This window comes from Mytilus edulis, chromosome 10, assembly GCF_963676685.1.
Source record: "Mytilus edulis chromosome 10, xbMytEdul2.2, whole genome shotgun sequence".
Taxonomy (NCBI): Eukaryota; Metazoa; Mollusca; class Bivalvia; order Mytilida; family Mytilidae; genus Mytilus; species Mytilus edulis.
The window spans coordinates 37493266-37509853 of record NC_092353.1 but is presented as its reverse complement, the minus strand read 5'-3'; the positions used below and the strand labels follow the sequence as shown (position 1 = coordinate 37509853).

General features: G+C 31.9%; 1 protein-coding gene across 1 annotated transcript in view; it reads left to right on the top strand.

Annotated features, from left to right (window-relative positions):
- Window positions 1–16588, top strand: part of LOC139491071 (potassium voltage-gated channel subfamily KQT member 1-like) — a 71060-nt gene that overhangs the window by 26299 nt on the left and 28173 nt on the right. Inside the window, exon 2 of the mRNA XM_071278377.1 lies at window positions 14116–14206. Within this exon, the coding sequence (XP_071134478.1) occupies window positions 14116–14206 (91 nt within the window). The remainder of the gene's footprint in view (window positions 1–14115; window positions 14207–16588) is intronic.

Sequence of the window (16588 nt, the reverse complement as noted above, 5' to 3'; positions counted from 1 at the left end):
TCACTTCACAGTCAATACCTACTTATCGACTGACTGCTAAAATAAATCTGGGTGGACTTACTTCTTTTTTATATTGATTATAAAAACTCTTTTAGAAAAAAAGATGCCAACTTGATGTTCCATTTGCATTTGGTACAACACGAGATAAATAATACAGTTGAGGCCCGTAGACCAACGCCTTTTCCTCGATGAATTGACAGTTATCAAGAATTTTTCAATAACAGAAATATACTATAACATAAATTTTAACATCTTTTATTTCAAACCCAGCGACATCAGATAGTGCAGACATGTCCTTCACTGGTTTACATGTGACCCTCAAGGCAACTTCAAAAAATATAACACCAAATGAAATAAACGTTTTATATAAATGTGGTCATTCTAGAATTATATGAGATAAGCTCGAACCTATAAATTTGAAAGACATCGATATAAAATAATCAAAATGATATGATCTATATAAACAAGAGTTGATATTGGATGTGTAATACAAATATAAATTGATTAAATGTGTTTGCAACAATTAAACACTAGTATTACTCTGGACGATAACGATGTTTTGTAATTTGAGATTGTTGAATTGTTTCAATTTTCTGTTGCCGAGAAAAAAGAGATTTACTGTCAATTTGCTTTAATTAAATTCTGGTTCACTCAGACCGGACAAAATTGATTTATTTTATCATTTGTTTTAATTAAAAGTTGATAGTATCGTCCATAGACTATCTTGATTGTTCGATCTTTTCCAATTTTCTCCACCAGAGTTCATATTAACTGATGAACGAGTATTATTTATAATATTGTAATTGTTCTATTGATACAACTCTAAGATGTTTATCTTTCTTCAGTAAAGTGCAGATATTGACAGTTCTTAATCCCACTTGACTCAGTAGACAATGTGATTGAGACAAATGTATATGGTTGATTGGAAAGATGTTGATATAGTGAAATTTAGGGATGAACAAGGTCACTAGGTATTGAAAGCGATGGTTATATGATCCGGACTTTGTTTGAAGTATTTCAATTTAAAAACACTAAGATTCCTCATGAAGTCATTTTTTAACTTGGAATTCTCTTGAGGCAGTGGTTTATTTTCTTTTTGAAGTTACTAAGCAGAAAAATTGAGAAAACAACATATTCACTCGTCAGAAGTTACGAATGTCGTATGCTTACGATATGAATACTATTATTTATTTGGGCGCTCACATAGTATACATCTTTGCTCATCCTTAATTTATCCTTTATGTAATTAACGACGTCATGGTGTACATATCGTAGGTATACTCAGTTTGTCGATGATGACAGGATTTATAGACTGAGTTAAATTTACCGTTCAAATATATAGAAGTGATAAGGAAACTAAGGTTCCAGCTTACAGTCAAAGTTGACAAAAATTGAAAATTGCTATTCTGTCTATGTTTGGATTTTTGTCATCTAGCTTTTCAAAAAACGAGTTAACTAAATATGTCATCATCTTCTTTTTTTATTTAGCTTCTGATAAACGTATATAAATTATACAGAATATATAAGTAACCAGTTAGAAATATTTAGAATTTTTTTTTAATAAAGCATTATCTGTTTTCCTTTATTTTTATTTTCATCTGTATGTTTTAACCACTCTTAATGTAAGATATTTACTCAGACGTAAGTGTATAGTATTCACATTCATGATCATCATTGTCATTAATATGTCTTTTCACCTTTTTTTATGTGTCGTTCCGACAATGGCTAAAGTTTAAATACAGTCACTAGTTTAAGGCTAAAATACCCACTATGATTTTTTTGTTCGAAAACATTTGCTCCCACTAATGACTTCCTGGTCATAGAAAAGACATATGATAACATTTTCAATTAGTAAAGCCTCTGAATACTTGTAATTAGAGTTAGTAAGCATGGTATAAAACGCCCTTAAAACTGGTATTATTTACTGTATTGTTTGATGCTATTAAATGTCATTTCTGAATATAAATGCCTTAACACGATGTCCCTGAACTGTGGTGTTAAATACACCAAGCATAATGCAACAAAACATATCAAAAGGTTTGATAATTACTATATCTGTAAATATGCATTCTGGTGTGGCAACATCAGTCAATATCTGCTGGCAATGGAAAATTGTTTGCTATCGGAGGCGTAGATTTCACTGTTACAAATGTTTTGATGAGTTCTATTAGTGATTAAAACTTGTAAGTTGTCGTCATAAATACTCGTCCTGCAGTTGTTTGCACGTTAGAATCCTAATTTTTTTAGCGTGCTGGACTACCAGCGTTCATCGATGCTGGTCAATAATTTTTCTGTCGTTATTTTTCAGTTACAGTGTGATATATATTCACGAATGTCTCGCTCCATTTTCGGTTCATGCGATTCCCTTGATTTTTGGTTTTGATCTTGATTTGTATTTTTCTACAGTGATTTATGATATTTAGACATCGTATATCCGTTGTTTCCGCTGATTTCTAGACTTATGATTATCTTTTTTGTGTTATTTGCTATTTCCGTTTAGCTATGGTGTTGTCGATCTTTTTATACTTTTCAAAATGTGTAATTGTTATCGTTTAATATTTTTATCTATACGGTTGTTGTCTTTCTCATTTGAATTGTTCTTTGGTGACGAGGCCTTTCGTACATGTTTTACTAATTGTAAGCCATACAGTGCCAAAACAATTTACACTCTTTAAGTCATTGTTTCATTTGCAATCATGTTATATCTCCATATTTATATTGATTGCATTCTCTATTATATCCTTACAGTGTTGAGAGTTGTGACCTTTACTTTTCTGGACTTGATGAAAAATTGAAATACCAACAAACGCTCCATCTAAATTTTATCTTTGTTCTCATTAAGTGTTCTTTTATTAAACAAAACGGGTGCCATATGTGGAGCAGGATTTGCTTACCTTTCCGGTGCACATGAGATCACCTCAAGTTTTTGGTGGGGTTCCTGTTGCTTAGTCTTTAGTTTTCTATGTTGTGTATTTTTATTTTTATGTTTGTCGTTTTCTTTTTTAGCCATGGCGTTTTCAGTTTTCTATGAGTTTGATTGTCCCTCTAGTATCTTTTGCCCCTCTTTTATTACACAAAATATCATACACGCAATCGCAATGGTACACACACCTTGTTTCAGTAGTAAGACCAAAGCTACTGCTACTATCTTCAATATACGTCTGTTACATAAGAACCGAATATTATGAAAACTGGATTTTGAAATTATAACTGTATATTATCTAACTGTATAAATCAACTAATTTGAAAAGGGTATTTGACAATATCGCATGTCTATATCATAACATCGATCAGACTATAACCTATGACATGTAGGACCCGGGATCACTGATTTACAGCAGACGCCATGTGAAGGTATGGACAGAATAGTGTTAGTAGTGCATACACACATAGTGCTACTATTGCTCTTTCAAGTAGATTTCATAAAAACAAATGTTTTAACTTCAATACATTTTGATGAATAACGCACTCTGTATACCTACCTTAAGAACCACAAGGACAAATGCTTAAGGGTCCCTGCTCAAGTGAAATTTGAATATGTTATTTGTGCCGTGCCAACTGGTTTATTAAAGTGCTTAACATGATTATAACCGTCTTTTGTTTCGTATCATTTCATAATAACTTAGAAATGTGATATAATAACTGAACCTTCAGAGGAAAAGCATTCGAGAATATCTTGATACTGTAATATTACGTCATATATATTTCAGTGTTCCATCAAAAAAACATAAAAAGGTTCAATGCATATTTTCCAAATTTAAGTTACAAACAGAAACATCAATCTTTTCCAATGTATCTATCAATAACATTTGTCACATTCACGGAGCAAAAATAAAGCTTGAGAAAGCAGCCAATTCACTGTCATGTTAAATTCTCATCATTCAAACTTTTAAAAAAGAAAGCATTCTTCTTTTGAAGGGTAAATTGTGCAAAAAGTAAAATCACAAAACTACTGAACTTAGAGGAAAATCAATTCGAAAAGTCCATAATCACATGGCAAAATCAAATAACAAAACGCATCAAAAACGAATGAACAAGAACTGTCATACTCCAAACGAAATGAAATACATTTTATGTTTTTATGTGCGACTTCGTATTTAATGTTGTGTTTCTTTGCTTGAAATCTTTTGCATTGTGTTATCATACATGGAAATCAAGGAAAACCAACTTTTCAATCATAGAATGCCTTCATCAATATCAACAGTGCTGCCTTTTATTGTGGTAAAAAGTATTTTTTCCATTTATATTTGGTACTTCAAAAACAAATGAAAAACAAAGATATTTGAATTTGTGAAACATTGGCTAAAAGATGAACTAATAAATGTTACGAATGATTCTTCTAGAATTTGTTTCTAACTTAACATTATATCGAAAGAGACAATTGTAGCAAATACGTATTTTAATAACAAAATAGGCATTACGCTAATCTACCATGAGACACAATAACCCAGTTACATAATGTTCATCAACAAATAAATATGGTATTTGATATAGAATTAATCAATAGCGCAATGGCAATGTTCATCTTATGCAGACGGTTCAATAGAATTATACCTGAATAATGATTCTACCTTATAAAGTTAGACTTTGCTCGAATCATCAACATTTTAGTTATTGTCAGTATTAGTACAATTATTATAGTTTTCACTGTTCTCAATATAAGTTAGATAAGTCATACAAGTCCAATCTTGAATTTCATCCAAATTCTTTCTTAATTTTTGGAACACATTTTAGAAATTTAAATGTGACGTCACTTTGAATGTTGCATTAACTATGGCTAACAGGGCTGTGATTTTGTAATGTATTCGTTTTAATTCCATAGCTAGTCACCACTTCAGTTTAATCATGTATATCTATTATATAGTCATTTTATAAAATTTACTGTTTGCAAAACTATGTATTATTCTTGATAGTAATGATGTTTTTGTCCCAGGCGGATAACACTGGCATCACAACTTTTTGGAAATTTTGGTCCTCGGCGGTCTTCAACTTTGTAGTAGTTACGGCTTTCAAACTTTTTACATGTGAGCCTAGTTTTGTGTGGAGGTAGCACGTGTCTGGCGTATGAAAATATGTTTTAACCTGTTACCTCTTGACGGCTATTGTTTGTTTGTTTCCCTGTCCTATATTTTCTCCAATTTATCTGTTTATTTATTGCAAGGCTCTCGTGTAATGTTGTCATTTTAATGTTATAATTAACACTGCCATAAAAGCGGGAGGTTTGGCATGCCACAAAACTAAGTTGAACCCACCATTTTTTTCATAAAATGCCCTGTACAAGTCAGGAAAATGGCCATTGTTACATTATAGTTCGTTTCTATGCGTGTTACATTTCGGTGTTGTGTCTCTGTTATGTCGTAATTCTCTTATATTTGTTTGTTTTTTCTCTATCGATTTATGAATTTTGAACAGCGGTATACTACTGTTGCCTTTATTTAGTAGAACAAATATGTTGAAAATATCACATATATAATCTGGAGCTTAACTGTCATTACGTTTATACATAAAAATGCATCTATAACATTCAATAATAATTCTTAAAGTTTGTCAACAAAGTTGAAAAATCCGTCGAAGAGATGAAACATCATATTTGTGATAATAAGTGTGTTCAGTTAAACAATTTTGTCAAGATTCTTATTATTCTTTGCACATTCGTAGAGGGTCACCAAAATTATTGAGATACCTGCTAGACACAACAATTCACTAACCCGATATAATAAAATGTCTCAAACACTACATATCTGCTTCTTTTTAAAAGTTATTTTTCTTTAAAGTCGTGCTTATGTTCTACTCCTAGCATTTATTCAGAACAACTTTTCGAATATTTTGTCTTAAAGTATTTGAATATAAACAAAAAAGATGTGGTATAATTGCCAATGAGACATCTGTCCACAAGAGACCAAAAAGACAAAACATAAACAACTATAGTTCACCGTACGGCCTTCAACAATGAACAACGCCCATACCGCATTGTCAGCTATACAAAGCCCCGATATGAACTTTGTATAAATCGGCAATCGTGTCTGGTGCACCATATTATAAGCGTCATATCATTGATCAGGTCGTTTTCTTTACTAAAAATAGTCTATGCGTCCTTTGCTTTAAAGTCATGAAATACTTTGCCAAGATTTCTTAAAAGGGACATTGACATTATCACGTCAAATGTTTTACAGATCCCAACTCAAGTGGATGACAAATGACGGAATATATGTGTGATACATAAACGTGAAGGCTTTCTATAATTATAAAATAAGAAGATGTTATTTGATTCTCAATGAAACAACTCTCCACAAGAGACCAAATTTCACAGAAAATAATAGTCCTCACTTTTTCATACTTTCTGAAAAGTTGAAACTGATTGCACCTTTTCAATGATGCTAACCTTGTTAGTGCAACTGTAATGATTTAATTTACGCAAGAGCTTGTATTTTATTTCATAAACCAATTTTATGAACAAAAAAAGAAATAGTTTAAGATCTTTGAGTTGAAGTATAACGAATTTGTAGTGATATTTTAAAGGTTGGGCTAACACTTTTGAGTTCTTTGTTTGATCCAAACACTTAGACAACTGTTTGGTAAAATGCGTATATTCTGAAATTAGAATTGTGAGTGTTATGAATTATCACAGTAGCACAGTAATTTTCATCCTTTGAAATCTGGAAACATTAGAACTAAATTTTGATATTTAAATCGAAACAATATCAAAACATTTCAAGTACTACCACTTTACAACGATTGGAATATAGCTGTATCTATACAAAAGTTCTTTTGAACATTATGATAATGTATACTGGACCATACTGTAATATGGCTTAGAATATAATACTTTGTATGTTTGTCTTATGACAGTTACCAACAAAATACTTCGTTCATTTTGGAAGCCACTTTTCTTTTCTTGCTGGTGTTTGATTTATATATTCTCATATTTCATCAGACAGTATCAATATGGTAAGGAAAACATAATCTAATAATAAACAGTGTTCAATCATTCCTTGTCTCTCGGGTCTGTAATTTTGCAATGCAATCATTTAATCATTGTTATTAAAGGCTTAAGAGTCATACATCACATAATAATATAGTTTCCACTATTGACTTCGCTTGTGTCTAATTTTCCAATCATTGCTCATTTTTCTGGCAATGAACTCGTTTCAAGCCTAAATAAGTCGTGTTTACATTGATATTAGAACATTATCGCGTATAAAGCCTAGACGATGAATTAGATCCAAATCAAAATAGAAGTAAAAATATAATAACATTGCAGATATATTATTTTAATTTTGAATGTTGTTTATCCATCGGTAACTTCTTTCTCCTGTTTTTCTACATTCATATGTCACACGACATGTGTCTGTTGTGGACGAGAATAGGTTAGTTCTCATATTTGTAGCATCTGAGTTGAATCAAAGTGTGTTTTAATCTTTAGGAATCTATACAAATTTTGTTCTCTGCTCATCGTTCGATGGTCAATTTGTCATTACGTGAGTATGATCAGCAGTCAAATGAAAATGGTAGCAAGTGCAAGTGATTTTGAAGCCTCAGTCTGAAAAAAATACTCGTTTAACATTGGTTGTGTCATACGTCTTTGATATCTCAATATTGTCTTATTCAATTGACACTTAACTAGTCCAGTCGATTTGTGCAGATTTTTGACAAAATTGCTCAGATTGTAGTAAAAGCATGAAATTTTAAATAGTGGTAGTATATGTCATGGACAACATTTTAAGCTATGGACCCACTCTGAAAGTCGAAATTTGCGGAAGAGGCGGCCATTTTAAAATGGCGGCCGTTTGATCTCTATAGATTAATAAAAAAAATTATGAAAATAATATGAGAGAAGATATTGACATGAAACCTGGGTAATAAAATAACAGTGCTGATTCCAATTGTCTTGTTGAACAAAGTTTTTTGAAATATTACCCATATTGAATGGCGGCCATTTTGAAAATCTTTGTTTTTTTTAAGCCAAAAAAGGTAGTCATTATTCGATGAAAATTTAAAAAAAAACCAATGTCGAAGATATACAAAAGTATTTGTTTGAGCTATATAAACAGGCCGAAAAGCGAGCCTATGAAAACCCCCCCCCCCCCCCCCCCCCGAGTTATTCTTCTGTTTCGTTGAGGGTACAAATTACTTTATGTTTTCCGACAATGTACATGTCTCTAATGTTCAAAAGTAATCGACATAGTTAAAACGCGACCACGAAGAAGATCATAAAATGAACTTTTACTCTAAAAGCAATATTCGTGCCACCGCTTGTTCAACATAGAATAACAGGAGAATTTTATTTTACAAGTATAAATAAATAAAGAAAATATTTTTATACCTGTCACTTATAATAGTTGGCTGATTACAGGATAATTCGCTTTGTTGATATTGTTCATTTGAAACAACTTTCAAAAACCTTGATTGCAGACATAATGAATTTCATATCATACAAGTAATTAATGTTATAGGAACATCAACTGCTCAAATGTTCTCAATTGACGTTAACAATATCTAACAAAAATGAAATGTACATGATTTGTCAAACCTCACTCTGTCTATCATGTTATATCACATTGTCCTCCACATTTACATAGAGTAGTACAACTTAATACTGCCTTTACACATTTGCATTTCCTTAGTAACCGTGTTCACTTTGACTTATCAGTTAAGCGCTTGCTGCAGGAAGTTATTATAAAGTCATATGGTATATTCATCACAGATGACAAGGACTGTCATCTGAGGACTTCATATGTATTGATTTTTTGGTAGCCATTTTGAATGATGGCCATTTTGAAAACACGAATTTCCAATATAACATTATTAGCTAGTCTTATTTATTCACACTGTTTTCATTCACACTTTTTTTACTAATATGCATTGGATATTTATAAAATGGTCAGATAAGGCATGCACATGTTTACAAAATAAAGATATCAGTATAAGAATTTCTAACTGTTACTTACACTTTGTCTAAGTAACTTTTTAAAACAGAAATTACATATATATGATATAATTTATGACCGAACGTTGTTGTTGGAAAAGATCAAAATTGTAGATTTCTAAAACACTGGAGCTAGATATCAGAAGAACATAATGGGCGTTTAGACTAGAAGGAATGTGTGAAACGGCAAGAGAGGACATGTGAGGGTTTGCATGCAATGCCAAGCAGATCCAAACAGAACAGACATAGACATTTGAGCTGGCAATCACTCTTTTTGATGCCGGCATACAACGATGTTGGGTCTTGAATTGGTTTTCCTTTCGCTCAATTTGAAACAGTTGAATGAGGGTTATGAAACTGCAGAAGCACTCCAGACCGCATAAATCCTGTCAAACAAATTTTCAGACCTCAAAATATTTCATCAGTTAAAGGGAAAACATATTTCTGATGTTGAAGATAGATTGCCAGTTGAAAGAAAACAAGAAGTAACTAGACACTGTTAAGTAGTACTGAATCAACACAAACAATGACTGCAATGTATTTTTTTCTGTGGTGATGTATCTGAAGATCTCCATGATACTTCGAAATTTAAAAATCGACAAAAATGGGACATGGCTGTGCGCCTGTACTACAAGACATATTTCCTTAGCCAAAGTAAGAGCTGGAGATGTCAAATTACCAGTATCCTGCTTGATGATTGATAAAACTTGACAACATAGCAAATAGGCAGAATAAAAGACACAGAAAGAAAGCCAAGAATCTTTTATCTAGGAGTTGTGCTTGCAAAAAATGATAAAATAGATTGACGGCACACGGTTATGGCAGAGGTATTGTACCAATCTCCAAGCTTGCAGATCACGCTAAATTGTACAATAAACGCCTGAAACAACTTGTAGTTATCATGAAAGGAAGGACTGATACAACGCATCTAACAAAATAGGATTGTAGCTAACAAAGGATATCTGCAAGCATACAAGCAAGATAAATTAATTCTCTTGATTTTCAAGAAAGGTATTCTTGAAGCTCTGAAACAGACCTGATAATTAAAGGGTATCACCATCGCCATAGCAGGCAAACTATATATGCTTGATACTTAGAAAAGCTTTACAGGGACACTCAACAACAGCTATTAACATGAATCAGTTCACCAGACATAAGTTTCCTTAGTTAAATGATACAGGATGGCCAAACATCGAGACACAATCCAGTAATATCGATGAGTGGAAGACAACACTCACCATTTCTCAGCTATAATAGTTCAATTGTGCAACTCGTCATCGAGAGGATACAACTGCAACTTTTCAGTCCTCTGATAGAGATTAAGATGTCTCAAAGATTGTGGAACGGATTCATTTTGAAAGCCTACAATTAATGTCCCTGTAAACCTTTCTATAGTAGCAAGCCTAACTCTTTAAACTATTCTAGTGACTTTGACTATGAAGAAGCCTTCCCCATCACGACGTTAACAATTTGTAAAAGACATGGCCTGTTTCAGAACTTCCCTAACATAGTCATTGAGAATCCAGAGAAAGACGCAACCTTTCATGTGTGCTTGCATATCATCTATGATAGCTATTATTTAATTTTTCATAAATGTTGTATTAATCATTCCTTCCATGACAGCTAATATTCACTAAGGACGTTTACTGTACCATTTTTCCATATCATCAATTTCAAATATTTAAACAATATCTGTTCCAGACTGTGAGCCGTCACTGTTTTCTATTATTTTGGCAAGCCCCATTGCAATGGATAACAGATTCTTGACTTTCTTTCTGTGTCTCGAATTCTGTCTAATTGCCTTGTCGTGCAGTTTTAACAAACATTTAGCATGTGATCGGCTCCTGAAATATTGTAGATCTTGTAATCTTCAGCACCGAGTCTGGCTAAAAGAACAATGGCTAGTAGCTCAAGTGACAGTCACATACTCGATTGTCGATCATAATTGTTGATGCTTCATGATGATAGTCAGATACCTCATCACAAAGAAAGAAAGAAATATCTGCAATCATTGTTCTTGTTGATTCATCACAACTGTGGCTGGTTATTCTACTGTTTTTTTTTCACACCGTGACTCATTTTGTTTTTCCTGACTATATATATTAAGATTTGCTTTGACAGGATTAGTACCTTTTGTCTTGTGATTCTCCCATTTCATGGCCTTCATCAACGTGGAATAGTTGTATGCTTACAAAAAATGACTGATTACCAGCTCAAATGTTGGTATTTGCTTGGCATTGTAAATCATCACGTGTCCTCTCTTCCCGTTACGGAATTCTTTCCAGTCCATCTATTTATTAGATTTTTTCAGCTCTAGTGATTTTGATACCTACGTATTTTTCCTGTTCAACATACAGTGCTCATATTGTATATACGCATTTTTTTTATGGTAAAAAAGTACCTAAACCCTACATGCTAAACTGCAATTAAAAGAATTTACGTATTTCTTTAAATACATTTATTTGTTAACATATGCATACCTTATTTGAGCACTTGGTGAATATATCTTATATGAAAAACAACAGTCATAACTAATTGATTAGCAAAACTAGTTGTAAATGCATATAAAACTTAGTATTAATTCAAAAAAATAATTTAGGATAGCGAATAATAATATATTGCAAATTTACATTTCCAAAATGGCCACCATTCAAGATGGCCACTAAATACTTCAATGGTCCTCAGTTTATATTCTTTGTCATAAGAAATACAAAAGTTTATCAAAATTAGTTTAGTAACATATTTTTCATATTTTTTCTAAAAAAAATTATTGATTTTTTGGACATGATTTCAAAATGGCCGCCCAGAACCGCCATTTTGATTTTCTGAATTGGGTCCATAGCTATAAATGTTAGTTATGACCTCAACTAACACTCTGCAAAGTTTGATGCTTTTACCACAATCTGAGCAATTGTTTCACATTTCGACTGGACTAAACATGCTTAACAATCCACTGAAAAAATATTGATTTTGACGAGCTTAATGATCACTCAAAGCATTTTAAGATAGACCATTCAAAACTCATGATGAAAATCGTTGAATTAATTACGTTTCATATGTTTGATATTTGCTCGCGATTTTTTTTTTTTTTTTTTTTGTAATTATAATCTTATCGTATGTTCACTTGAAACTTTGCTCTTTCTGTTGCTACACACGCTATATAACATCATTCGGATAATACTTTGTACAGGTATTATTTTAAAATTGCCATAATGTTTACAGATTTATATCAAAGCCCAATTATTGCCTTTCTGTTTATTGTTTATAACACCGGCCAGAAGTAAAATTGTTATGTAAAAAAACACCACAAAATACTTCGATAATAACGAATCTTATCATATAGCTGCCTTCTTTTCTTTTCGATTCATGGTTCTCTTTCCTTCATTACAATTATTGATTTTACATACGTTTATTAAATGTTATTTATGATAATAGATACAGTTTCTTTTTTTCCATTAACCATTTTTACAATCTTAAATCAACTTGCAAAACCCTATAACAAAACGAACCCTTAACAGAACATATCATAATATTAATATTTCACTACTTCATGAAAACTGATTGATAAATACACTTGAAACTATGGAGGGAATGTATCCGAGTGTCCATGCCGTAAAAAAATTCGAAAACAACGAATTTGATCATATTTTAACTTTAACGTATGCTGAAATATTTTGACATGTGAAAAGTTCAAGTGACAAGTAGAAATCTTCGACAATGACGTATATCATCATATGTGTTTTTAGTATGAGATATTGAAGCGAGGAGATCAAGTGACAAGTTGCGTCTAGTTACTCGATATTTTCTTTTTTAATTGATACTTAAAATTGCTCTCAATTAAAACTGTTTCTAACGAGTTGAATGATCAATCGAAGCATTTTTAGATAGACCCCTCAAAACTCATGAATTAATAACGTTTTTTAAGGTTAATATTTAATTAATTTCTTTTTATCACACTCTGGTCTAATAAACATTGACATTTCGCAGTTACTATTGTTACACACTATATTCTATGCTGGATAATACTGTGCACGGGTCTCTTCTTAATATTAGCAAGAACTTATGTTTGTATCTTCCAGATTGATATCACAGCACTATATGAATTGCTTTTCTCTGCCAAGTTTATAACAAACCCATCTGAAAGACGTACAAATGTCATGTTAATTTTTTATTTTAATCATTGGTTCGTATTTGGTTCATCTCATTTTGTATACATTTAGACATTTTCGCTGATACAAGCAATCGAAATAGCCATAGCAAATCATTAATGTACGGATGATTATTAACGTACTCTCATACATATATATGTACTAAGTCACCTGTCGTATGCAACTTTCGTTCTCTTTAGCTATTCATTTTTCTCGACTTTTTGTTGTCTTTTTTTATACCTTGATCGCTGACTGAATTGCTGTGTATTTTGTTGTTTTGAGTTCCATATGTCAGTTTACAGATCCAAATGTTCGAAAGAAAGGTTTAGACTAAGACAATTGTTTTTTACCCTGTGTGCCACATTTGCAGTTCTTGTGTAGATTTCTGAGCAATCAGTGCATGACATATTGCAGACTCTTGAATATTTATGAAGACTGTATGTTGCACTCCTGGAGTATTCTAATGTTTTTGCAGTTAAACGAATGTCTTATTGACGTTTACCCAATATTGATTTGTGTATAGACATAATCTAATATTGACAAAATTAGATATACCAAAAATGTATATAAAGTGCATAACAATGAGTTGTAGAATTCATGCTATCAATTCATTCTTTTTGTCCTGTCAAATTTTCAAGCTTCGCCTCAAAAATTAGGAAATTAAATATTTATGTGTTAAAATTTTCAAATCGCTCGCTCGCCCCACTTTTTTGGAGTCCACAAATCCGTAGAACATGCACTTAAATTAGTGTGGCCTCGGGGAATTAATAAAAATAGATTGAAAAAAAAAACAGAACAAGAACTTCATCACAACTTATGTAAAGAAGTGAAACTCGAAGCTACAATAACATAGAAAGCTGAAGTGTGAGAACCTGTAAATAAGCTATATACAAATTTAAAACTATTTGAAACTCTATATTTTTTTAATCCAGTTTTTATATAAAATAAATAGCTGTTTAAGTTTCAAAGATGTAGGTCAACATTGTGTGATGTTTACAATTTCAATCAGAATTTGATTCAATTCTTTTTGTTCTATTTCAGATTCATGATGGTGCTAATCTGCCTTATCTTTAGTGTCTTATCAACAATTGGAGATTACGATGATTTTGCCATGGAAACGCTATTTTGGATGGTAATTCACAGGTTTATTTCATTGATATATTTATTCTTAGACTAAGGATTTTCCTAATGAAAAATTGATTGAAATTTACATGGAAAAAAGATTATCCTTACTTAAAGTACATGCACATTGTTGTAAAAATTACAATTACATGTTGAAAATCTTGTTATAGTATGCTGAATCATTTTCAAATAAGGTATTCATGTGTTTTTAAACAAGCATGGTAGGACAAATTTTACACACCAATCATCTAATTGCATGTATATGTAAACGAAATAGCAAAATTGGTTATCACAATATGCATTAAGTTCAAGTCCAGATCTATACCTTTCATTAAATTAGATTTCTTTATTGCAAATATTTTTGTATGTTTAGCCTTTATTCTTTTATGTCCTTATGCTTACTTTATCGTGAAAGGGGAAAAAACAGAAACAAATCATCTAGTTTCAAAGAAAATACAACACTAAGATTTCTTTTTCGAACTTTGAAGACCAAACTGTATGTGCTAAAGGAATCATCTCCTCTGTTCTTATAAAAGGTACAGGTTTCGCTAGGGAAAATCCCAAACAAAGCTCAAAAAAATAAAAAATAAACGAGGGATTGCATTATTGAGTAGGAACTGTAAGTAACTTTCATTGCTACTTATTTAATCGATGTTTGTTCTGTCATTGATTGTCCGTATACGATAAACATATGTTTGCAGTAACTGATTCATGTAGTCGAAATCAGCTCTGCTAGAAATTGAGTGTATAAACTACAGGCATTGTTTTGTTTGAGAGTAGGTGTGCAATGTTTTTAGGCAATACTCATTTTACCTCTCATCTTATCCCAAAATATACCTCTCAATTTTGGGGAAAACACAAAAAGTAAAAATTCAATTTCAGAATTCATATCAATGTTATATTCCATGTCATATTTTATTATTTTCTTTTTTTTTTTTTTTTTTGCTAAATCACTTTTCAATTTTAACAACATTATAATTTATCTATAACAAAATAACGAAAAAGCATTAAATTCAAAAGCACTTTGAAACCCAGTCTGCGTTTAATGGTTTTGTAACTTGATAAACAAAACCAATTTGTGTTCAGATTATGTTTGCCAGGTCTAGCATAACATGCACTTTATGTATTCTTAATCTGTAGTATTGTCACATGATTTGTCGGCGCTAATGTACCCAAAGGTATAAATCACTGTAAAGAATGTATCCAGATTCACAAACACTCATATTTTATTTTCAACAACTGTCTCGAGATATGTTTAATGTCAACATTAAAACACATTAATGATCCTCATACATTGATCATCTATCTGAAATATGATAATGCTGCAAAGCTTGTCGAACTAAAGTGAATCTAAATACACATTTAAAGCAAACAATTTAGTACTTCTATTAATGGAATACTGAGAATGACATGTTTCTATATTATATATAGATATTGGTTTTGTCCTAGTGATGATTTTCTTTATTACATCCCAGCTCTAAAAGGGATGATCTGAGCCGGATCACCCCTACCAGATCACCCCAGTTTGAGTTTCTTTGTTATGCATGCTTTCCTTTGTTCTGTAAAATTTTGGCGGGAATGTCAAATCCACTATAAAACTTATAACTAATTATACGGAAAAGACTATCTATCAAAATTCACGTAGAAAAAGTCAAGTGTATATGCTGGGATTCGAACTCAAGACCTTTAGCATATCAAGCAACGACACATACCACTTCACCAGGACGACTGGATACGAACCATCAGTAATTTAGCATACTTAAAGGAAGCAAGTGGGGCGAGCTGGCAGACCTTTATTCAGTGGAGTTTAAACCCTTTTCGTTAATTAGTGAGTTGTCAGACTGATTGTTCAATTTAATTTTACACGTTTTAAAAAGTGGGGCGTTTCGGTAAACAAGAGTGGGGCGATTTTTTTTATAAAGTGGCGATATAGTGTGGGCCAGTTGGCGAGTTGATATTGTTTGATATCTACTAATCGTGTTCGGGGGTCCTAAAGGGTATACATCATATACATGTATTAATATATAAAGTATACATTTGGAAATGCCTGTACCACGTCAGGAATATGACAGTTCTTGTCCATTCGTTTTTGATGCGTTTTGTTATTTGATTTTGCCATGTGATTATGGACTTTCCGAATTGATTTTCCTCTAAGTTCAGTATTTTTTTTATTTTACTTTTTATTTATAATGGTTGTGTGGCGTTCTAAACTAGATTTTATGAATTGTAAATTTTCGTCCAATCTCAAACAGCTGGGACTTGGTGTGTCCTCGTGGGATAACCATTAAAGATCACAAGACGTCGTTTAAGACCCTCTAAGTAACACACCTGAATGTGCTCACACATATTCTAGATTAATCCTATGCTGTCTTACATTGTACTATTTCTACAC